Source organism: Arvicola amphibius, chromosome 2 (assembly GCF_903992535.2).
Source record: "Arvicola amphibius chromosome 2, mArvAmp1.2, whole genome shotgun sequence".
Taxonomy (NCBI): domain Eukaryota; kingdom Metazoa; phylum Chordata; class Mammalia; order Rodentia; family Cricetidae; genus Arvicola; species Arvicola amphibius.
Window position 1 is genome coordinate 171,481,598 of NC_052048.2, and position 24,662 is coordinate 171,506,259.

A 24,662-nucleotide genomic window follows, 5' to 3' on the forward strand; every position below is an offset into this window, starting at 1 on the left:
GCACTCTCAAAACTGTTGATATAAAAACTCATGGGTGTTATATCAGCATTTGAAAATTATTTTACATATTTTATTTGATTGTACAACTTGACTTATCACTTCATGTTTCACTTACAGATGATAAAAAGGAATAATTAAGATACATGATAAAGATCATACACATATGTAGGATAAATATCAAATACTCAACTCACATCTATTTGACTAAATTTGTAACTGTGTCCATATAAGCTCTGGATGTATGTCAAGTTAAACATTTACTTTTTAAAGTTTAATCGTCCATTGTGGAAAAAAGATCACAGATGAATATTTAACATTAGTATGGACTTTGGTTTATTGATACAAATTTAAGGTCAATTTTGTTATATGTATATTTCTACTTTTATTTAAGGTATTACGTTTATACAGCTCATTTAAAACATAATGTATAATTTAAAATTATGGATTAATAGGTAGTCACCTATAATATTCAAACTTGTAGTCATATTAGTTAGGTTTTCTAGATAGACAGATATACATTTCAGTTAGGCAGATAATCTTCAACACTTCAAAGACCAACAGGATATGACATTTGAAAGGTTTCAAGAACTTAGACTTTTCTAGACAGTGAGACATGTCTCTCACAGCACCAATTATTTCAAGAGGATGATGGAACTTGAAGAAGCTCTCTATGGAGTTTGCTAGTCATTTGTGCAAGAAACTGCTCTTGCCTGAACTGCTTAAAAATATGCTGCATGAACTGGACATTCAGGACCCATAGAAAAATGACTGCTGAACTTGCCTAAAGAATGTGAGATAGTCTTTCAGGATTTCTGCTTCATGAAAGAGTCTGAATGACATTATCAGGACACAGAAGAAAGTGAATGATAAACTGCCAATAGAAGCAAAACAGTCTTTCAAATTTCTTGCTTCAAGGAAAAAAGTCTGCTGGATACTATGGGCCTGTAGATTACAGAAGAACTTTGGGTGACTGTCCAGGTAGCAAGATGTCTTTGTCAATTCTAGAGTTTCGAAGTTGCTTACAATGCATTTCCTGTTTACTTAGGTAATAGTGTATCTTTCTGGGGTTTTTGATGGAGTTGAAGACAGATAGTTATAGTTATAGTTTTCCTTAGTTATGATAAAAGATAAATTAGATATAAAACTGTAGACTCACAAAAATATTGTAACTGTAATTCTTGCTTGATACCTGTTTTGTTACATGTCATTATACTATGTTAAATTTTAAAGCTTCCTTTTTATTTACACAGAAAAAGGAAGATGATATGGGATTCCCCTTTGTGTGCTATAAACCATTGGCTAATAAAGAAGCTGCTTTGGCCTATGGTAGGTCAGAATTGATTTAGGCAGCAAAACTAAATGAATGCAGCAAGAAAGAAGGCAGAGTCAGAAAGATGGCATATAATTGCCGAAGGAAATTGATGCCAGAACCTTCCCAGTAAGCCACAACCTTGTGACAATACACAGATTAATACAGATGGGTTAATTTAAGATGTAAGGGCTAGCTAGAAATATGCCTGAGTTGTTGGCCAAACAGTGCTGTAATTAATATAGTTTTGTGTGACATTTGGGTCTAGGTGTCCAGAAAACAAAACTACAGTTGCCATTTATATGTCACCACTAAAAGTCCTAATGGCTTTGACTTCCTGTAAGCTCCAATTCCACTCACTAGGCAAAGGGACTCAAAGGAGTCCTGTATCGTATGCATTTCAGAAGAATGAAACACATCAGACCAGAATATAAATGGTTAATTTATTTGCCTTTGAAATCCTCCAGATATTTCTAAAATGGTCCTTTTTTGTCAGTCTACTAGCTACATTTAACTATTTATTGAGTACTTACTTTGTAGCAGATTTAATGTTTACCATAGTTAGTACTGTCAATTTGATGAGATCTAGATTCATCTGTTATACAAGCCTTTGGAGATTCCAATAAGGAATTTTCTAGATTAGATCAGCCTCTAGGCATACATGAGATGAATTATCTAGATTAGGTTAGCCCCTAGGCATATGTGAGATGGATTATCTAGATTAGGTTAGACCCTAGGCATATGTGAGATGGATTATCTAGATTGAACTAGTGGAGACAGAAAGACTTGCCTAGTGTGGGTTACACCACTCTATGGACTTCTATCCTGGACGGAATACAAAGGGGAAATTGTACTGAACACTAGCATTCATTGTTCTCTACTTCCTGACTACAGATATAATATTACCAGCTATGTTAAATTCCTGCTGTCAACATTTCCCCAGAATGATCGACTCTACACCCAAACTGTGAGCCAAAGCACATTATTCTTTCCTTAATTTGCTCATGCCAGGATTCTTTACCACAGCAACAGGAAACATACCTAATTAATTAACTGGTCTAATTTTCAGTAATGTTGACACACTAGAGTTAGTTCTGGGATGAGAAAAGAAGATAGGATGGTAGCAGTGATAGCATTGGAGGTGTCAGGTTTGAAGAAAGGAGTTATGATCTTGAGATCATAAAGACTGGAGGTAGGGATTACATTAATTGTAACATCCAAGAAACGCTGTGTGCAGAAGAAAGATTATTTGTATTTGCAGAACAGTTGTGAGGTAAAAGTTGCATGGCTCAATATAATTGAACAACAGACTTGGTTTAAAAAAACTGAATTTTTGGAAATCAAAATTGACCCCTCTGTGAGTTACTGAAAACCTACAATCAAAAAAACAAGGAGTATTGTCATTTGTAGGACATAAATGGAGGATATGCCTGCCCTAGGTGAGAGTTGTCCTAGGTCTCTTTCCACCTCTCAGACCCTAGGGTTGGTGATAATGTCACCTTTAAGAATAAAGATTTCTGAACATGTACTGCCAGTCACAGTGGTACGACTCTCCCACATCATGTTTTCTGTGCCTGATTGGTCTTACCCACCCATCAGCATGTTAGACCATTTCAGAAACTTAGATTTTTGGGTCTCAGATTCCTCAGAAGCTGAACCTCAGCCTAGAAGTAAGAGGGATTGAAGGATAACCCTTGCCACACTCACCTCAGAACCAATCATAATAAGAAAGAAGGGAAGCAATGAAGGATGAATGTAGAAACCCAGTATGAAAAGAGGAACAAACAGGGTCATAAATACAAACTGATTTTGGATCCAACATGGGGAAGAACAATGTGAAAATGAAGTAGTTACAACTTGTCTCATAGGAAGAACTTAACTAAGACTGTCCACATTAAAGATGTGTGAATATCCAGACAATAGTGTTGGACCAAAGCAGAAGATGGAAGGAAAGGTGGATAGTACTGACTGGGTTGAACTTGAACTCCTTCCAATGAATGTTGGTACTCTAATTTAGGCAACTGTCTGCTGCCTAGAGACTAAATGGAGATAAGTGCTTTGCTTTCAGTGTGTTTGTGTATTTAATCAAAAACTGAATCTATTTCCTATAGATGGACACCCTTAGACTGCATAAAGGTAAAGAAAGAAAAAAGAAAAAACAGTTCTCAGCATGAATAAACTTCTCCTAGCAAGAACAAAATAGAGATACACATGAAAGTTAATTTGGCTTTATCTTCTAAAATACCAGGTTTCCGGAAAAGAAGACAGGGAAGGTTTTTCTTCATTAAAAGCAGAAAGTGTTTCCTCCTTTTTGTGTGTGAGCTGTCAGTTCAAATTCTGAGGACTAGTCTGAGACTATTCAGGATGTAAATAGATGGCCCCTTTTGTTGGGAAAGAGGCACCAGACAGAAGTGTCAGCAAGAGAAGATGGGCACAGTTTCTTCTACAGACACTCATGACTCATGTTCTGACCTGTTTGCCCCCAAAAGTAGACAAGCACGCAGAATCTCAGAGAGGGAGCACTTAGATAATTTGGGGCACTTATGAAGAGCCCTTGCCTCAGGATCATGGCTCCTTTTAAAGGCAACGTTTCTCAAACGATGTCACCATACACAACAAGCAATCAAATTTTGATGACATTTGAAGGAGAACTTACATGTGTGGAAGACATGATCCCAAACATGGGAAACATTAAGCCAGGCAGTAGAGCTGTGACTGACAGGGGTAAGGCTTCTGTGACCCAAAAGATGGCAACAACAAAGAGGACGTAGGCACATTCTGCTTCCTGCAAAGAATCAAGACAAGACATCAGGTGAAAAAATGAAATGAGCTCCAGAAATCACCCTTCAAATAATGAGCACATTTGCTGGATGCAGTTGAGAGAGGGAGCGGGGTTGTGAAAATATCTCTGTTGTTTAGTTACCACCAGATAGTTGTTTTTAAGGGCTTTGGAGCAGAAGTTAATAAACATGAAAACTGGAAGCCTGGAAATTTTTTTTTTTTCGTATTTCTCTCTGAATAGGATATCTTAGAATCAATTTTCTTTGCTCAAATTAATTAGTGCACATAGATGTCTGTCTTTACTCTCATCTGGCATCTCAAATGTACTCGGAGTGTTGTTGGAATGCAGAACTAGGCAGGCTGGAGACATTTTTTCATGATATATCTTTCCTTTAATTGAATTACTTTTCTCTTTTAGCTGCATGTGTTTGGATGGGAACTGCATTCATATTTTCTAACCAAAAGTGGGAAATCAACCTAGAAGAAAAGACTTCCTGTAGTGTCTCTCAGAGCAAGCACAGCAATGAGACAGGTGACTCAGATGAACCTGAATCCAGCTTCTAAGAACGTGAATCTGGGGGTGCAGGTTCATGTGCTTAGGGAAAAACTGGCTTTTTGAGGAAGGCAACTGAGTTGCTGTGGACAGCACAAGGAGGCTCAAAGGAAATCTTAATCTTAATGAAATCTGTTGCTTTGCTTAGCCGGAAACCAGGTTTCTGTCTTAGGGCACTAAAAGGAAGTAGTGAAATTTACAACCATTGTAACCTGTATAATTTGGCATGAAATCACCTGAAACGTGCCAAACAATCAATAAATGTTGTCATCTCCTGTATTGCTGCTTCTTCTTCTTGTGCTGTTTGCTGTCTGAGAACTCTGCGTGGTTGCATTGGAAATTTACCGAGAGAGACTGCGTGCTAGGGTTTTGATGAGGTCTTTTCTTTAGGTCTGTACAATATCCAGCTTCCCTCGCTATGATTCACCAGCGTCAGGCTGAATCCTCTGGGCTGGGCATTGGATCCCCAGCATCCTTTCTCTTTTAGTGAATCTAAGAGAGTCTTAATAAGCCCAGACTCTGCCACAGCTTCATTGTGTTATCTTTTTGAAAGGAAAAAGAATAAAGGTGTTTTGATGTTGACAGTTTTCACAGAGTCTGCCCCTGTAGTCTTGACAAACAATAAAACAGCAAAATAAAGCAGAGCCTTGACTGAATCCCTCTAAACAGCTCTAGAGAGACTCTGTAGGTACTAGTTTAGTTTAAAATGCCAGTGGATAGGGATGACTGTGTATTTTGTTTTAACGATAACCCATAGATGGCCCCAAAACTTTTCCTTACAACCTTATGCTTCCTGCCGTACTTACAAGAAGACAATATGGACCCCTTGGCTCCTGAGTTATGACTGACCAGTCTCCTAGTGCTGTTTACTGTTCTTACACTAGCTCAGATCTGCCCCTCTGCCTCTACCCGAGTCCATTAGAGACAAGTTTGTTCCAAGACTAGACCATCTTCTAAGAACGCAACTTGATTTCCTCATTCTCTTTCATAAAGCTAAGATTAAAAGCCCGTACACCCTGAAAACACTCTACAGCACCCACATATAGCAGTCTGCACCAGAAAAATTTAAAAAAAGCCAAATGAGGCTGGTGAGTTCTGGTCACCACCTCTAACCTCTGCCGTGGGCTTGAAATTTTTCCCCAACAGCCCTAATCTACTCAGATGGGACAGCTTTGGTAACAGAACAACCAGCAAAATTTCACTTGCTGAATGGTTACATTTCCTGAGAGATTTTCATATTTTAACTAATGCAGCTGTGACTTCATCAAGTAAGCACCTTTTAGTTACTTTTTTTTAATAATTCAGAATTTTCAACTTGTATTCAATCATCTTTCCTCTACAACCAGACTTATCCCCATACTTTTTGACATTAATTCTTTCTCTGCAAAGATGCTTGTTGAGCCAGACATGGTGGCACATACCCTAGTCCCAGTTTTGGGGAAACTAAGGAAGAATACAGCGAGACTGGAACTAGTTTGATCTACACAGCAAGACTGTCTCAAAACAGACGTCTCCCTTTGAGACCCTCTTGATGTAGGGATCTGATCCCCGACTCTCACTTTGCATCAGACTCTAACTCACAGCATTTCTGTTTCTCCAAGTTGTCTCCCAATAAGCCTCAGGACCTCCCAGTGGGCTTTTTGATACCCACTTCTGCTCAAATTTGGGACTTCTTTACCTTATTTAAAGATCTAATGTAGTTGAAATTCTAACAAGTAAATTCAGTTTGTTTGACTCACAATACTTGAAAATTTGTGTATATGTAAAAGTTAGACTCAAGAATTATAAATCAGTAGATTCTATGTTAAAATACAGTAAATTTATGTTTTTAACAAGTGGGAGACTGGGTAACATTAGCATCATGTTGTGCCATGGCAGCAGTTCTCCAGAAACAAAGAGGATTTACCCCTGAGAGAATGACAGCTGCTTTCTCCCTCTGCATAGCAACTCCCCATGCCCTGCTCACCTGCTTTCTTAGCATTTGCGTCAATGTCTAATTGTAAACCATTCCATCCTCTTCTGACTTTCCTACTTGTGTCCTTATTCCCGAGTTTTTATATTTACTCATTGGCTTTCTCTGCTTATATCCCATATAATCCATGGACCAGCAATGTTGGATAATGGATTGTTGGACCATTGAATCATGGATCACCTGGGAACTAGCAGGAAATGTAGGATGCTGGCCTGTTCCTGTATATACTAAAACAAGACCAGAATTTTCAAAGTAACCAAGTGATTTTTATTGTTGTTTAGGGTAAAGATTGAAAAGCTATCCAGTATATGATCACTCAGTCTTTTCTTCTTATATTTACCACTTGCTCCAGAATCTTGCTTGCAGGGAATATCCTACTGCCAGGTAAAATCCCTGGATTTATAAGCTATTTGGAAAATCTGACAATCCTGCAATGTGCAGTTAAAATTATATCCCATTCATGGAGTTTCCCCAACAATATTTAAACATTAGTTTTTCCATGTAAGTAATTCACATATAATTATGCAATGTTTCTGTTGTCTCTGTTAAATAATTTGCCATAATTTGTAGGAATTTTCCATGTCTGAATGAAACTGAAATTCTAAACTAGGAGGGAACACACAGAGTCACCCTTGTACAGGTAAAGTGAGGGAATTATTTCCCCACCTCAAACCCACACTCCGAAATCTAGTAGATGCTTGCAATGCTTTTGGTGTTGTTATATAAAGTGCAATCAAGGCAAGCATAATTCAAATTTTGCTCCAGAGTTAGACAAGTCATTTAGTATTATAAATTCTTGATCAGAGAGACAGAAGCCAGAGTAGTGATTTTTTATCTTGTTTATATATTATGATAGAATACTCAGGAAGAAAAGACCTATTAGTCTTGGAATTATGACTATCACAGACATTGCAAAACATCTTCGAAATCCATGGTGCCTTTTTCAAAATGCCATATGTGAAGTGAGCAAAATGAAAGTGGAACAGGAAAGAAAAGAAGAAAGGGAGGAAGAGAAAGGAAAAAAAAATACCCATGAACTTCCTCGGAACTAAAAATGCCACTTAGTTGTTCAAAAGTCTCTCAATGCCCTGTTTTCCCTAAAAAAAATATATCATTTATCTCAGAAAATAAGACACTCACTCAGGGAGAGGAGACTGTTTATTACATACTCATCAGACATTCCGTTAGATCACACGGAGATGATGCCCTGTCCCGTAGCCTAGGGTGCTTGCCTGTGCACCTCTCCTGCCCACTCTTGGCTGCCCCTACCTTTTCCTACCACAGGAAGGTTCGCTCCCATTAAGGGTGATGGAAGTTTTCTGGGAAGACACTGTTCCTTTACAGTAAAAACATCAAGGTGCTAAAGCTTTGGAGCAATCTGTTTTAAAGAGCCTTCAAATTTCTAAAATATTGAGAACAGTTAAAAAATTACATAACAGATATAGTTGTTTATCAAAGTATGGACTTTGTCACATTTACTTAATTTTTTTAAATGTAAAGCATTTATGTGAAAAACTAGTTGGGGCCACTTCTTTGTATTCTACCTTGTACTTATCCCCCAGATTTGCCCCTATCTGGCAAGAGGTTTGTCATTTTCTATCAGTGTTTGTATGATTATTGCTATATAGAGATCATTAATATTTCCTTCTGCACCTCCTCCTCCTCTTCATCTTCTTTGGTTTTCAATGACAGGGTTTCCTTGTGTAACAGCTCTGTCTGTCCTGAAACTTGCTTTGTAGACCAGACCGACACTGAGCTCACACAGATCCTATGCCTCTGTAACCCAAGTGCTGGTCTTAAAGGCATGCATCACTACCTCGCAAGACCGTTAACATTTTAATAACAATCTTTTCTTTTCTTTGTGTGTGGTGTCTGCATTTGTGCAGATTTGTGTATGAGGCAGGTATGAGTACAATTGCCTGCGCAGACAGGTGTAGGGTCAGAGGTTCATGTTAGAATGTCTTTAACTACTTCTCTTCTCTATTTCTTGACAGTCTCTTAGTGAGCCCAGAGCTCGACATTTTGGCTAACCGGGCTGGCCAGTGAGCCATGGCATCCTCCTGTCTCCACCTCCCAGCACAGAGATTATAGAAACACACCACCACACCTGGGTTTCTCATGAGTGCTGGAGGCCCGAACACAGATACTCACACTTGTTCAGTGAACATTACACCTACTACTGTGCCATCTCTCCAACCCCAATATGCACTTTTAAAATGAAATAATGCTTTATCTGTGTATCATTTTGTGACTTTTTTCATTCCGCATTTTACATTGCAAAGGCATATATGATAACATAAGTATAACTATTGTTAAATTCTTTTTAAGTAGATCAAATTTTCCTGTTAAAGAATATATTAGCATTTGTGCGTACAGATTTTTAACTCTCCCTAATTTTTCAATACTATATGGCTGTGAACATCTTTGTACCTAAGCTCCATATGGATATAGGAAAAAGATTTTCAACCCTAGAACAGAAAGCAAGTAGCAAAATTCCAGGTGGAAAAGCTCATTTAAACTTTATTAGGTATTTCTATTTTCTTGAAAGATGGTTATACTAATTTATAATATTGTTGTAGTATGGCAATGTAAAAAATACCAACCCTCTGCCTTATTGCTGTTTTTCCAAATTGTTTCTTACAATATTATCATTCTTTTCAATTTCTATGGTTTTTCAGTAAGGTTTCTGACCTATATTGGTAAAACTTTATTTTTCTCAAACTTGCTTTAATGGGCTGAGCTTTACCTGAAAAATAAGAATTAGAATCATAGTTTCCTGCTAGGCCTTCATGTACTTCTCCCAGTGGTCCAGACCCTATGTGTCATTCTGTTTTCCACTGTTATAGTGGAATACCCAAGACTGGTGGTCTACTTTAGGAGACCATGGTTATCCTTTAGCTCGGTACCACAATGGGGGAAGTTCATATAAAAAGAGATGATGTGGCAAAGAAGAAACCAAAGTTTAGGGAGGGCCCAGACTGGCTCTTTCCTATAACTTACTCTCATGGGAACTAAGAGTCCCACAAAACTAGACCTCCTTCAAGATGACTTCAGTCTTGTTATTCTCAACTACCAGTCTCCACTTCTTAAAAGTGTTTTCACTTCTCAATGTCCTTACACTGGGGCCAACCTTTCAATATATGAGTCCCAGAAAGTCACACTCAATCTATGTCTCAACCAAAACAATTGCTTATTGACTGTTAACCAATCTTCCTTCACCACAGGTGCCCGTTTTGTATCCACAGCTAAATATTGTACCCGCTTTGCTCTTCCTTACAGTTATGTAGTTTAGCCCCCACCAAATTGTTCTGTGCATGGTACCCACTCCTCTCTTGCTAGCACTAGATTATGATACCCTGGCCTAGAGGATGCTCAAATTCAGATTGGAACCTCCACTACGACTTCATGAGCATCCTTTTAGTGGACCCAGAGCTCAACATTTGGGGGCTAGCCAAATGAATGATCATGACGGTCTGTTTCTAGCAATTCCCATTTAACCAACCCAGAGTCACCCTGCCCCTTCTTGAATTCCCTCACATGTCTGTAGCCAGTGTTCCAGGCCCTTTCTCTTCCACTTTCTCTTGATAGAAGTCTGGTAGGGCAACTGTGGTGACCAGTAAGGAGACCTTAATATTTGGGGTAAGTAGATGTTTCTTATATCAGAAAAAAATAACTCTGGGGGGCCAAAATAACCATGCTAAAGGAAATACCCTACCTGCTAGTGTTGACATACAAAGTTTTTGAGATCTTCATTGCCCTTTTACTGACTGTTGGGGAGGGGGTCATAGTTTTAGATAATACTATTATTCTTAGCTCTCCTATGACATTCTGGAAAGATATGTTCCTTGAGATTTTCCTCCTGTTGTTGGTGGGTAGATGGTTCTTGTCAAATACTTAAGATACCTAGAGCAAAGCTGCCTAACCCAAGAAGCTTATCTGTCCCTTGATTTGTTCTCCTGATTGACCTCATGACCTCCAGGACATTTAACACTCTCATTCAGAGCCCTTGGAGCAAGATCTCCTCACTTTCCAATATCTATTCCTTAATAGTTGACCACTAGGGTATGTTTTCAAGTGCTGGCAGATTGGAATATGGATCGCTTAAAGTCAGAATGTAGAATGTAGTATACCTTGAAAAAATCTAAAATTAATGATGGACACAAGGCCAATTCAAATGTCTTTTAGGGCTGTTGTTACCTCATATTTTGCTACCAATCTTTCTGTAAAGGGGCAAAGGGATTTTCGGGCCGCAAGGCAAACACGGCACAGATTAGAAAAACAAACTCACCCTAAGAATGTCATAAGTTCCCTTTATAAAAGAAACACCTGCCAAAGTACCCCAACATACTTAGGCATAAGAAAAAATAGTCTTCCTAATCAGTGCACCTCCTGGCTGAACCTGAACCATGACAATGTCATGTTCTTGTTATTCATCTTACTATGTGTGATGTTGTCACAGTAAATTGTTTGCAATAGTTGATATGTAAGATTCTTCTTTGATGAGAACTGAATTCACCCAAAGCACAGACATTTCCCTGGGGAAGTTGGTTACCTAGGACAACTCAAAATCCCCAACACACCTCTGATTTTTTATTTGTTTTTGTTGTTTTCAATTTCTAGGACTACCTTTATTCATGTCTATCATACCTACCTAGGATTTTTAACAGTCATCCATTCTTACTGGTACTTCTATTTTATTTTTACATTTGTAACACATGCGTTCTCTTTTTTTTTTACTTTCATTCTTCATAGTTCCCATCAGACTATAGTAGTAGTCTGAAATATTAAATGAAAAAAGTTGGCAAGTTTTCTTTTATGAAATAGGTTTAATTTTGGTAGGTTGGTTTCTCCTACAGTTAACTTTTTTATTAAATTTATTCAGTTATTTTACATTCCAGTGGTAGTTTACCCTCTGTCTTCTCCTTCCATTCCCTCCCTTACCAATCTCCAATTCATTCCTCATCTTTTGCTGTTAAGAAAGGGGCAGGCCTCCCATGGGTGTTAAAAAAAAAGCATGGCATATCAAGTTGGGGTTAGGTAGAAATCTGGTACATGGCAAATTTTCACAAATCTATAAGCATGACTCTAACTATAGTGGATAGGTTGTCTTAACTGACCAACAGCCAGAGAGCCAGCATGGGATCAGCCTAGGCCCTCCTCTACATATGTGTGTCAGTTGTGTAGCTTGGTCTACTTGTGGAATTCGTAGCACTGAGAGCAGGATCTGTCCCTAACGCTTTGGCTCGCTTTTGTGGGCCTCTTCCTCATACTAGGTTTCCTTGCCCCACCTTAATACAAAGGGAGGAGATTGATTCTACCTTAACTTGAAATGCCATGCTTTGTATTTCTGTTTTTTAAAAAATCTCTCCTCATATATGTACTCTCATGGTGAATTTCTGACTGTTTTTATTGCATTTAGGATGTGGTCACCTGTATATTGATTTCTGCAGTCTTCTTTATTGTAATGCATTCATTTTTGAGCTTTTCAAATGTATCCTGAGTAGGAATTGTTATATTTATTTATATACTTTTAATCTTTTTAATTAAAATATAATTACAGTCTTTTCTCCTTCCCATTCCTCCCTCCAATCCTCTCCACATACCTCCCCCATAACACTTAGTTATCACTCAACTTCATGGCCTCTATTTCTTTAATTTTTGTTGGATTTATCAACAAAATGCTGATATATTCCTGAATATATCAATACTACCTGAAATCCATCCACAGCATAATTCCTGCACCTAAGGCTTGGGGATCATAGCAGAAGGGGTGGAAAGACTGTAAGATACAGAGAAACAGGAAGTTTGCTATGACATTTTTGTCTTGTAGAAAAGTCAAAGAAGCTACATCCATGAAGTCTCATCAACATGGCTGTCTAATCAGTATCTGAACAAGCATGGTGACAATAGACATGTTTACATGAGAAATGGGAAAAATCATGGTGCTTCAACCTAGACAAAGATTTACAGGCAACTAAGGAATGCTGAAAACAGGAGGAGTAGTCTTCCCTGTGGAAAAGCCCAAAAATTGTTTTTCAGTACAAAGTGGTCAGCCCTAAAGTCACACATACACAAAAAGAACTATATAATTGCTTTATTTCTGTGCTTTCTCTTTCTATATTTATATTCCCACCATAGGAGTTTCCCTTTTGATCTCCATTAGTCCTTAGACAAGGTCCTGTCATCTGAGAGTACTAATTCTGCTAAGTATGGCCCAAATGGGATATTTGACTAAATAAGGGAGCTGATGTGTGGTTCTTCCTGGCCTGGGGAACTGGAAGTGCCTGTTTCCTGTGGACTAGAAACAATGGTCAGTCTTACTCTCCTTCTCTTTCATGGGTTTGACAATATCTCTTCAGCACTTAGTTTCCTGGTGTTGACCTAGATCTAACTCGAGTATTATTGGTGAAAACTCTTCACCATGGGTCCTCTATGGTAACCTACTATTATGCTTTATTTTGATGCTTAGACAAAACAGTTGTTCTACATTCTCATACAAGGTCCCTTAGCATAGGAATCTCTGAAACTTTACCTTGTCCCTCTTTGGTGTAGGAGGTCCTTCTGTTTATGTGTTGTTTTCATTGGTTAATTAATAAAGAAACTGCTTTGGCCTGATAGGGCAGAACTTATATAGGTGGAGAAGACATAACTGAATGCTGGGAAGCAGAGTCAGAGAGAGAACCACCATGGAGCTGCCAGAGTCAGACATGCTGAATCTTTCCCGGTAAGCCACGACCTCGTGGTAATATACAGATTATTAGAAATGGGTTAAATCAAGATGTGAGAGTTAGCCAATAAGAGACTAGAGCTAATGGGCCAAGGAGTAATTTAATTAATACAGTTTCTGTATGATTATTTTAGGTGTAAGCTAGCTGGGCAGCTGGGATGGAACAAGGGCCCTCTCTCAACCTCTTTTTTTCTTCTCTGCTTCTTGCTTGGTCCCAGAGACTGTGACTTTCCCCAAGCTAAGATTATGTCTTTCCATTTCCCCCAAGAGTCCTCATCTCTCTAAGCAAAAAAAAAATTATGTCCAAAATATTTATGTGCAGAGGTGAAGTCCTCATAGCTTATGTTCTCCCATGTTCTCAGTCCCGATTTAAGAGCATCTTAGTCCTGTTTTGTCTCATTCACTGCAGCTAAGAGCAGCCAAGGCAAATGGAGGGATGACATTGCAATTTGCATTTTCCCCCTTTCCTTGGGAAATGTTGCTACTAGGTTTAAAAATTCCCTTTGGTTCTCTTTCCAATGATGACTCCAGATGGGATTGGAATATACATTCTCTTTTAAAATATCTTTTTTTTCATTCCTTCTCTTTTTAAATGACACATACTGATAACTGGGGAGTACTTTCGCTGATGGTAAGGTCCTTAGTGTGGGTAAAAGAGTTCCTCTCCTTCCATCAGAGCTTGAGGAATGCAGACCCTCCAAGGTCTCACTCATGACAACTGATTTCCTGAAGAGAACACAAAGCAATTACAGAGGGAGGGGAATCATGCACTTTGAGTCTGTGTGCCACAAAGAAAGCATTCTTACTGGCAAAGCCTGAAGAAGTTCACATGGTTTCTGACACACCTCTCCCACAGCAGTAGCTGTAGCCCAAAGCTCAATCCATATTAAGCAAAAAGCTTAATATACTTTAAAAGATCCCTCTCTTAGAAAATGGAAGGTATGGAGCTTGACTACAGAATTAAGGGAAAATAGTAAGTGTCTCTTGTTACTTAAAATGGATAGCAGAGACCTGCGATTGGAGGTCCCACTATGCCACATCAGGAATATTTTTAAATTCCCTTTTCATTCACCCTTAATACCTAGATAATACCCTAAAGACATAACTTTCATCTCACCCAACCCCACACAACTAATTTGGAAATAACCAAAGTTTTGCATTCCATGCAATAGGATGCAATCCAAAAATTACTATCAGAATCACCTAACAATTTTGCTAATGATGGCCAGAAGCTGAGATTTTACAAAAAAAATCTGAGGTGAACCTACAGCAGATAATCTATAGAAAATACTTGAAACTTTTTATGAAGAGAATTCTCTTTACATTAAAGATGAGGAAATGGGCCGAGGATAGCATGTTAAAATATCTTAGAAAAGTTATCAAAATTATCTAAGGAAAGGAAGACAGGTAAGGCCAAACCATGGCCAGTATCCATATGTCTCAGAAGCTGAAAGCAACTGACCTGTATTTCTTGACACCTTAAGACTCCATCATGGGTTAAGGTTCTGGTGCAAGCAACAACTGCAGGCCTAGAGAAGCTGCATCTCAATGAACACTTGTGTGGTTTTAAATGTGGAAGCAATGACTTAATTCAAAATGAGCATTATCTTGTCAAGATCTGATAGAAACACTATTCAATGGCAATATTATTTCCTAACCAAGTGTATTTTAATAGATGAAAATGCCATAGTGTTTCTAATATATTGCATGTTAATTTAAAAATTAAAAAAACATAATGCCCAGACCTGTGCCTACGGGTCAGGCATCTTCCTGCTTTACCCATGCTTTGGTCTGTCTCTTCACTACTTTTTTCTCTATGATAGAAGCTCTCTCCTCCCATCAACATCTTTCACCTTATAGCTCATGGGAAAAGTGTGAATCCGATTTCTCTTATTAGATATACCTTAAATCTCAAATCCTTTTGCCACATAAGAAAAATCTAACAGCTCACTTAACATTGTCATGTACTATCTATGTGACAAGTCCTGCATTTGAGGCTAGAGGACACAGGTTAACAATCTGAATGGTTCTCCTAGAGCATTTACAGTCTGTAGAGGAAAGGGAAATGCCACATGGAAGACACACTACACTACAATGGGCCAACACAGCTATGATTAAAACAAGAGTAGTCATAATGATTCTCAGTCTGCACCAGTCTGGGCCTGTCTTCCCAAAGAGAGCAGGACAAAGGGGAAGAGCATTCCAGGAAAAGATTGCAGCATGCACAAAGGGAAAGGGGCAGGAATATTCACTGATATCCTAGGGATTGCACATAGTGACTGTGAAAGAGGTATGGGGAGCCATTAGGGCAAATGGCGAAGCTGAACTTTTCCACCAGTGTCAAAGATCCTTGGCTGGTGATTATGACTGGATCCAGCTGGGTATTTTTAAATCAGTACTCAAGTAAGACTTTTGGAAGAAGGAATGTGAAAAGATGACATATGAAAAATAAGGATGAAGACTGTTCTCTCAAGGAAGGTACATTGAAACTGGAGAATGGGAGAAAGATGGGCAGAGAGATGGAAATCTAGATGGTAAGACAACACACTCAGCAATGAAAGAGCAATGGAGAGAAAAACATCCCAGACGACACACAGGTGAGGGGTGGGACTCCTTTTTGTATCATGACTCTCCCATTCTCTTCTTCCTTTGACTCTATTTTTCCGTAAAATCCTTTTCAAAAAAAACAAAACAAAAACCAAAATGATGGAGGAAGGTCATCTGTCTATATGTTACTTTCATTGGTTAATAAAGAAACTGCCTTGGCCCATTGATAGGACAGAAAATTAGGTAGGCAGAGTAAACAGAACAGGATGCTGGGTAGAAGGCAGTGAGGCAGACGCCTCAGTCAGACGCCATAGCTCTCTTCTCTGAGATGGACGCAGGTTAAGATCTTTCCCGGTAAGCCACCACCTCGTGGTGCTACACAGATTACTAAATATGGGTTAAAGCAAGATGTGAGAATTAGCCAATAAGAGGCTGTAACTAATAGGCCAAGAAGTGTTTAAATGAATACAATTTGTGTGTTGTTATTTCTGGGCCTAAGCTAGCCATGCGGGAGCCAGGTAAGAATGCAGCCCGCAGCTCCTTCTACAACAATACATAAGTACCCCAAAAGAAAACTGAAATGTGACCAACATTTTACAATCTATCATCTTGTAAATGTTTCTCAGTACCCATATGATTGTTTCCCTGTCTCTTTAGTGTGAAGAAGGTTCATAGTCAGTGCATCAGCTAGATGGAATGAGGCATACTTTGGAGAAATGCACCCAACAGAATAATATATGATTGCTCAGGATTTCCCTACTGCTTCTGAAACCATCTAGGCTTGTTTATCTATTTGCTTATCTATAAAGACAGTGTCAAGTGAGGCCCAAACTGATCTTAACCTTGGCCTCTGGTCTGTCTTCCTGCCTCTACCTCCCAAGTGCTGGGATTATAGGCATGAACTACCACACCTTGTATACACAGTGCTGAGCTTTGAGTTCAGGATTTCATGGATGATGAACAAACGCTGTACTGACTGAGCTATGTCTTTAGCTGGGCTTCCTTTAAATCTTTTTGTTTGTTTGTCACTTGTTTCATAAATAGTAGTACCAAGAAAAACCAAGATACTGTAAAAATTAGAATGAAAATAAAAAAGAACACATACTGAGCAAAGTTTTAGAAATAGTCATATTATGTTCTCCACAGTTACGTGGAGAATATAAGTGAAACGGTAGCACACTGCCTAGGTGAGTACTAGCAGACTTCTGTATGGGAATAGTTAGGGAATTTCTCCTCTAAAGTGAGAAAAAAAATTTACTGTGACTATTTAATTCAAATAAATAGCAGTTGCATGAGAAGTTTGTTTACTGAGCAGTAACTACTAATTGGGGAAGAAACCTTTGTGTTTAAAAATGTTTCTGGTACTTCAGATTCATAAGAAGATAAAATTTATTGAAGGAGCACTTACAGAAATGCATTGGAATTGAACTTCTCACCATTATGGAAACAATAGAGATGCTGAGATTCACTTGTAATTAAAATTACTGGTCAGCACACCGAACCTGATAGAAGAGAAAGTGGGAACTAGTCTACAACACATGGGCACAGGAGACCACTTCCTACATATAACCCCAGTAGCACAGACAACAAGAGCAACAGTGAATAAATGGGACCTCCTGAAACTGAGAAGCTTCTGTAAAGCAAAGGACACTGTCATTAAGACAAAAAGCCATCCATACTAAATGGGAGAAGATCCTCACCAACCCCTAATTAGACAAAGGTCTGATCTCCAAAATATATAAAGAACTCAAGAAACTGGACACTGAAATTCTAATTAATCCAATTAAAAAATGGGGTACTGAACTGAACAGAGAATCCCAATAGAAGTTCAAATGGTCAAAAGACACTTAAGGTCATGTCCAATCTCTTTAGCAGTCAGGGAAATGCAAATCAAAACAACTTTGAGATACCATCTTACACCTGTCAGAATGGCTAAAATCAAAAACACCAATGATAGCCTATGCTGGAAAGGATGTGGAGTAAGGGGAACATTCATCCATTGCTGGTGGGAATGCAAACTTTGCAACCACTTTGGAAATCAGTGTGGTGATTTCTCAGGAAATTGGGAATCAACCTACCTCAGGATCCAGCAATACCACTCTTGGGAATATACCCAAGAGATGCCCAATCAAACTACAAAAGCATTTGTTCAACTATGTTCATAGCAGCATTATTTGTAATAGCCAGAACCTGGAAACAACCTAGATGCCCCTCAATGGAAGAATGGATAAAGAAAGTGTGGAATATATACCCATTAGAGTACTACTCAGCAGTAAAAAAACAATGACATCTTGAATTTTACATGCAAATGGATGGAAATAGAAACAACTATCCTCAGTGAGAAAATCCAGACCCAAACAGATGAATATGATATGTACTCACTCATTAGTGGGCTCTAGCCATAAACAAAGAATATTAAGCCTATAGTTCACAAGCCTAGAGAAGCCAAATAACAAGGTGAACCCAAAGAAAAACATATATAGATCCTCTTGGAAATTGGAAGCAAACAAGATTGCCGGGCAAAAGTTGGGAGCATGGGGGTGTGGGTAGGGGTGGGGGTGGGAGTGGAGGAAGGGGAGAGGGGGAGAGAGAAGGGAGAAGGAAAAGACTGGAGAGACCTTGGGGGAGTGGGAGGGTAGAGATGGAGGAAGGGTGGATATAGGAGCAGGGAAGAAGATATCTATATTAAGGGAGCCATGTTAGGGTTGGCAAGAGACTTGGCTCTATAGGGGATCCCAGGTGTCCATGGGGATGTCCCCAGCTAGAGCAGCAGAGGAGAGGGTGCCTGAATTGTCCTTGTCCCACTATCACACTGATGATTATCTCAAATATCACCATAGAATCTTCATCCAGCGACTGAGGGAAATAGAAACAGAGACCCTTCTCAGAGAAACAGACTGAGCTCCCAAGATCCAGTTGAAAAGCAGAAGGAGGGAGAAGACGAGCAAAAAAGTCAGGACCTCGAGGGGTTGGTCTACCCACTGAGACAGTGTGCCTGATCTAGTGGAAGCTCACCAAGGCCAGTTGGACCGGGACTGAAAGAGCTTGTGATTAAACCGGACTCTCTAAATGTGGCTGGCAATGGGGGCTGACTGAGAAGCCATTGATAAAGGCACTGGGACTTGTTTCTACTGCATGTACTGGCTTTTTGGGATCCTAGTCTATTTGGATGCACAGCTTCCTAGGCCTGGATGTAGTGGGGGTGGGCCTTGGACTTCCCACAGGGCAGGGCTCCCTGCTCTCTCTTAAGAAGAGAGGAGGAGAGAGTAGGGTGAGTGGGGAAGCAGGAGGGGATTGGGAGGAGGGGAGGAAGTGTAAATTTTTGAATGGAAAAACAAAAAAAGACTAAAAGAAAAATAAAAAATAAAATTACTGGTCAGTCAAAGGACTCAGATAAGTGTTGTTTGGAAACACAAGCAACCAGATCATGGCAAGCTCTTTACTGATTTTTCTTTCTATTTTTACTCTGTAATTTTGAGTGAATGAATAAGAGTAATAACCAATTGGTAAAAAATAAATCTGGTCTTCTGTTTAGCCTATACCCAGAAGCTTTAGGTCTAAGACACGGTCTTCTTCCTTATAAACTACCTTTCTAATCAAAGCATTGACAAACATGGGCCCGAGTTGGCACTCAACAAGATGGCATGAAGATACCAACCCAATGCCATGACTCATAGTGAATCCTGGAAGGGAAAGGGTCACCATAACCTGACAAGCAGATGTAACCATGTGATACAGCTGGGACTCTGTGACATTAGGACATGGCACACACCTAGCTCATTGCTTCATTTCTCAAAAGACCTTTCCCCGCTACTGGGAATCAGTGCCATTCTTCTATCAGAAGCCTCTACAGGCATAATGTTAATTAAGGAAATGGTTAGGATAAGTCTCCTTTGCTCTTTGACTTATTGGAGGCATTATCATGTTTAGAACTGCCTGAGCTGTTGATAAATGATTAACAATCCACAGGGAATAAACCTTCAAAAACACAAAATTGAGACGAGTCCAAAACACCTGCTAACACTTGAATTCTGAGTTTTGACAAAAACCCACGTTCAAAACAAGCTTCTCGGCTTTTGTTGCATTCAGCATCTGAGCACGGATTCCTTCAGATGTAAAACGAGAGCTCTGGCATGTCAGCCATCCTCTGTTGGTTTGTTAGAAGGTTAAATATAATGATTTGAGCAAAGCATTTGGCAGAATGCCTGGACCGGAGGAATGTTCTGCAGAGATGTCCTTTCTCCTTCCCTCTTAAGGTTGCTTAAAAATTCTCTGAAGGTCCCTTTGTTGATGACACTTGCTCTATTGTAGATGGAACCGAGATAGGAGGCAAGGCCAGTGCCTAAAAGCATCAGTAACCAGTAGAAGAATTAAAATATCAGCCAATAATCATTGCTTCTTGCTTCTGTGTCACAGCGATCCATTGTGTTTTTAAAGACAAATGTGGGCTTTGTTTTGCTTGAATTTTTATGTTAACTTACTGCCGTGTCTCTCCAAGTGCAGGCTCCCTTACCTCAGTAACAAAAACGTTACCAGTAAATCCATTCACATCCTCGTCAGTGTAAGCCTCTGTCAAGTCTCGTACCTCTTGTCTGTTTTCATTTCAGGAGTTAAAATAATACTCTTTTACGTTTAGATAGCAGTTGGTTAATAATAAAGTATCTATTCAAAATAGTCAAAAAGTGAAATTCGGTTTTTGTGTGAGGAAAAATTTTCCCATTAACCTTAAATGAATTTTAACAAATGATTTGATGAGAAGGAAACACAGAGGAACACACGCACAAGGACAGCATGCTTCGGGGCTCTTCGCTTGGCACACAGTGTACTTGGCCTAATGCATAGATGTAATATACTCTTATCATTCCGTGTTTGGAAAAGAAAAAAAAAATCAATGAGTACATTTTCTCAGCAATAATGTACTTTCCAGTTAGTGAACCATGAATTCACACTATTGCTTTTTATTTATGGATTTGTTTTCTTTCTCCGTGAGCTTATATTTATTTTCCCTTAAATTACAGTTGGTAATTAGAGTGAGATTCATCTGTACGTCAGAGGAGCAGCACAGAAGATGTGCGGCCATGGCTTGAAATTGACTTTAGTTTAATTTCCTGTGTTCTCTGCAATAAGTAAGACCCGCTGTTGAGACAAAGGCAAAAATGTTCAAGCAAGGCAAGCACCCTGTGTGAATCAAAATGCGCCCAGGAGAAGATTCTGACACATCAGGAAATGCATAAGACCAGGGGCCTTAGAAGAGGTTATTAGTCACACTAGATAGAATGACAGACTTGCAGCCGTGATGGGGAGGAGCTAAATTAGGGCCCTGTATGTGTGAGTAAATTCTGTTGTCCAGTTTGTCCACTGGGGTCACACAGCTGCCTAGTCTCAGGGGTGGAAATCAAGTGTAGGGAGCTGCAAAGGAAAGATCTTGCCTGGCAGAGGCCCACTCACGGCGATGGAGCAGAAAACCCTTCCTCTGCTGACTTTGCAGGTAGAGAGGGCCTATGAACTTCTTTAGAGATTTCTTATAGGAGTCTAAACTTGTGAGAGGAGCTGGAGTGCGCATTGTGTAGCAGGTATTAATCCAACAGCACTCGTGAGAAAAGAGCATCGGGTCGGCTCTCTTCCACTGAGTGGAGGGACTGCACGTCCCAGGAGGTAAGAATCGCGCTAGCTGTCCGGGCCACACAGGAAGGGAGACTGGGAGGCCCTTGCTTCCTGTTCATTTCATCCTCACAATAAGCCTGCTATGATTCCACTCTTACGAGAAAACAGAAGCACAGGGAGGTTATGTAAGTCGTTTAGGTCACACAGCTTGCAAGCGCTAAATATGGCATCTCAAGCAGAGAGCCTCCTGTTCTCCTACCACCAAACCACACTTGTGCCAGGCACAGAGAAGGCGCTCCCCTCACTGTTTGCTGGTTCAGATCACGTCACCAAAACACGGGAAATTCATTGAGTTTAATATTCTGGATTTAATAGACTGAGTCTTTTCAAAAGCAAGCCAAAAGATATTCATAAGCACACCGAAGTAAGTACACTAAAATCTGAAACATCAAAGCAGGGTACAATGATTTATTACATTTTCTGATAAACCTGGAAAACAACTTCACATTTATGATGTCTCTATTCTAGGAGGAAATTAAATTTCTGGGAAGTTTCGTGGCTGACTCTAGACCCTGTGCTGCCAATTGTTCTGCCCAGGGCTGTCTAACCCTCAGCCCACAGGCCTCCTGTATCCTAGAATAACTATGAATACAACACAGCACATTTGCAGATGACAAGAGCGTCATGTCACAGTGTCACAAGAATAGACATCCCTGATAGTCTTTTCTACGGAGATTTATGATTGCCTATTCTCAGGGGAAGGGAATGTTATCCACGATGCTCCTCGTTGGTTGATAACTTGAAAGATCAGCTCTAAAGGGCTGTGTTTCTTTTGTACTTCCTTTCATCTAGTTGACAAGCGGAACACAATTCTTGTTGATTGTTATACTTAATTATTCCAGTTAATGATGCCGAGAAGCAAATAAGACTAACGATTGAAAACCAAGAAAATAGACAAAATATGATACACAGCGAAACATAAACTATTACCTTTCGTTCAGCTTTTAACCAGACCGTCATCAATATTGAAGGACAACCTAAATAGCTCAATAAATGTGCCAGTCTGAGCTCCAGGCTTACTTACCTTGGTGCGGACAACAAGAGGGAGTGGCAACAAAAGGAGAACACAGAGAATCACAAGGAGAAAACGGCGATAGACCAAAACATAATTGAGGAGTTTCATTGTCCTGAGCAGGTACCTTCAACAGTGTCCTCTTCACCCTCGGGCAGATGTTAAATAACCAGCTTGGATTAATAATTTTCTACCTGATCATCTTTACTTACTGCCTCAGACCAAGCAGCGTTAGTTAAAATTAAAACTCATTTTTATTGTTTTACTATCACAATTAAACGGAGAGATAAGTCCAAGAGTGCCTGAGGACTCAGAGACCATTTGCTTATGTGACTTGTAAAAGGTAATACTAGTTCCTTTTCTCTTTCTTAGTGCACAGTAACTGGACTAACTGGACTGTAGCCTGGACTGAACAGGGAAAGGTAAGATCATAACATTAACTGACGGTGTCCACTCTCAATCCCCGCTGCCCCTTTGGATGACTCCTGGCTTCTCCTAGCTGGAGCTGTCATGCTTGTGATCCCTTCCATATCTCTCCATAGACTGTCTCCAGAGCCCTGCCTATGAAAGCATACTCAGTGTCTAAGGTAAAACAGCAACTCCAACAGCAGGGATTTCGGCGCGGGTGAGTGAGTAAAAGAAAGGGTGTTAGGGGCTGGCAAGGTTTCCTGGGGCTTCCCAGGTCATGTACTGAGTCAGCATTCTAAAACAGTGATAATTTTTTCTTTCACATCGAACGCAACGTAATCTGTGTCTCTTAGAGATCCTAATACCCCTTTTTGGTAAGAAACAAAAATAACCCTTATAAAAACCCTCACATTTAAGACAGTTCTGGGTTTGAATTGATATGGTTGCCCTAATACTAGCTGCATAATTGCCGGGGGAGCTGCACAGAGATTATTCATTGGGGTCGTTCAAGATATGTGTGTGCATGTGTGCACATGTGTGTGAGGGCCTCCGTGTGTGCGTGACGAAAACTGCTACAACGTAGAATAGAGGAGATGGCTAGGGATTGTCTGGTGTGCTTTAAGTTGTACATTTATTCGCCACTAAGGTTCAACTAAGCAGCTGTGCACTCAGCCCCAGATATCAGCAAAGCGCTTACCCAGAACACCTATAATTTATAGTGGCTTTCTCTTGACACAGACTTCACTCTTATATAACGTATGGTTATTATTTAGATCAGACTTCTAATTCCATAGTGGTGTTGACTCTGTTTTATTTTTCTGTCAAGGAAAAGAATGATTTTCAATAACAATCCCTGTATTAATAATGTAAATAAGAAAATTTCCCCTCTAAAATGATATATTTCCAGCCAAATTACACAGAGGGTGATTCAGGAAAACTAGACAACTAGACAAAAAAAAAAATGTTCTGAATAAGAATAGTGTACTATATAAAAAAAATTTCACAGATGAAAGAAAGGGTGGTTGCCATCTGAATAATGATAGTCATACAATTGTAACGATCCACAAAGTAGCAATAATAAAGAACATTAAGAGCAGATTACAGGAGCTGAGTTGTCCAGAATTATACTTATTTTTCCCACGAAGGCCCTGACTAGTTTATCACATGCTTTTCCTTTTTTTGATTTTTTTGAAGGAAAACTTTTGCTCTGGTTTTCTTAGGCCACCTGACGTGAGCATTTGAACTTCACTGTCTCATCTCAGAGGATATTACTTTGTGAAATGATATCAAAATATGAAATGGCATTTGTGTGTCATCTGACAGAAATGAGGGCCTAGGCAGTGTTGGCAGAGGTGACGCTTCAGTGGCACAGAGGCTAAGAAGAGCATTTGGTGCTTGTCTGTGCCTCTGCTCTCTTCCAGGGACAGTCTCTCCCCGTGGGAAGGCCTGAAGCTACAACTAGACAGGCCTTGGGTGGGTGTCCACACAAGAAGTGTTAGCCCACAGTTACAGAACACCCACCCTCTGCTTCATGTCTACCACCCAGCTATTCCCCTAATACTCAGCTATGTTCTCTAGCTGTCACAGACAGAAAAGATCTGACAAAGTAATTTCAACTCAAAGGATTACTAGGTGAGGAATGTCACTCAGGGGTTTCCAAGGAATGAATAGTCAAGAATCTAGGAGCTT

General features: G+C 39.6%; 1 protein-coding gene across 1 annotated transcript in view; it reads right to left on the bottom strand.

Moving 5' to 3' along the window:
• Slc13a1 (solute carrier family 13 member 1) overlaps window positions 1-22,676 on the bottom strand; it is an 84,535-nt gene extending 61,859 nt beyond the window's left edge. The window contains exons 1-2 of the mRNA XM_038320401.1: window positions 22,578-22,676; window positions 3,966-4,094 (exon numbers count right to left, since the gene is read on the bottom strand). Of these exons, the coding sequence (XP_038176329.1) occupies window positions 3,966-4,094; window positions 22,578-22,676 (228 nt within the window). The remainder of the gene's footprint in view (window positions 1-3,965; window positions 4,095-22,577) is intronic.
• Window positions 22,677-24,662: the final 1,986 nt, after the last annotated feature.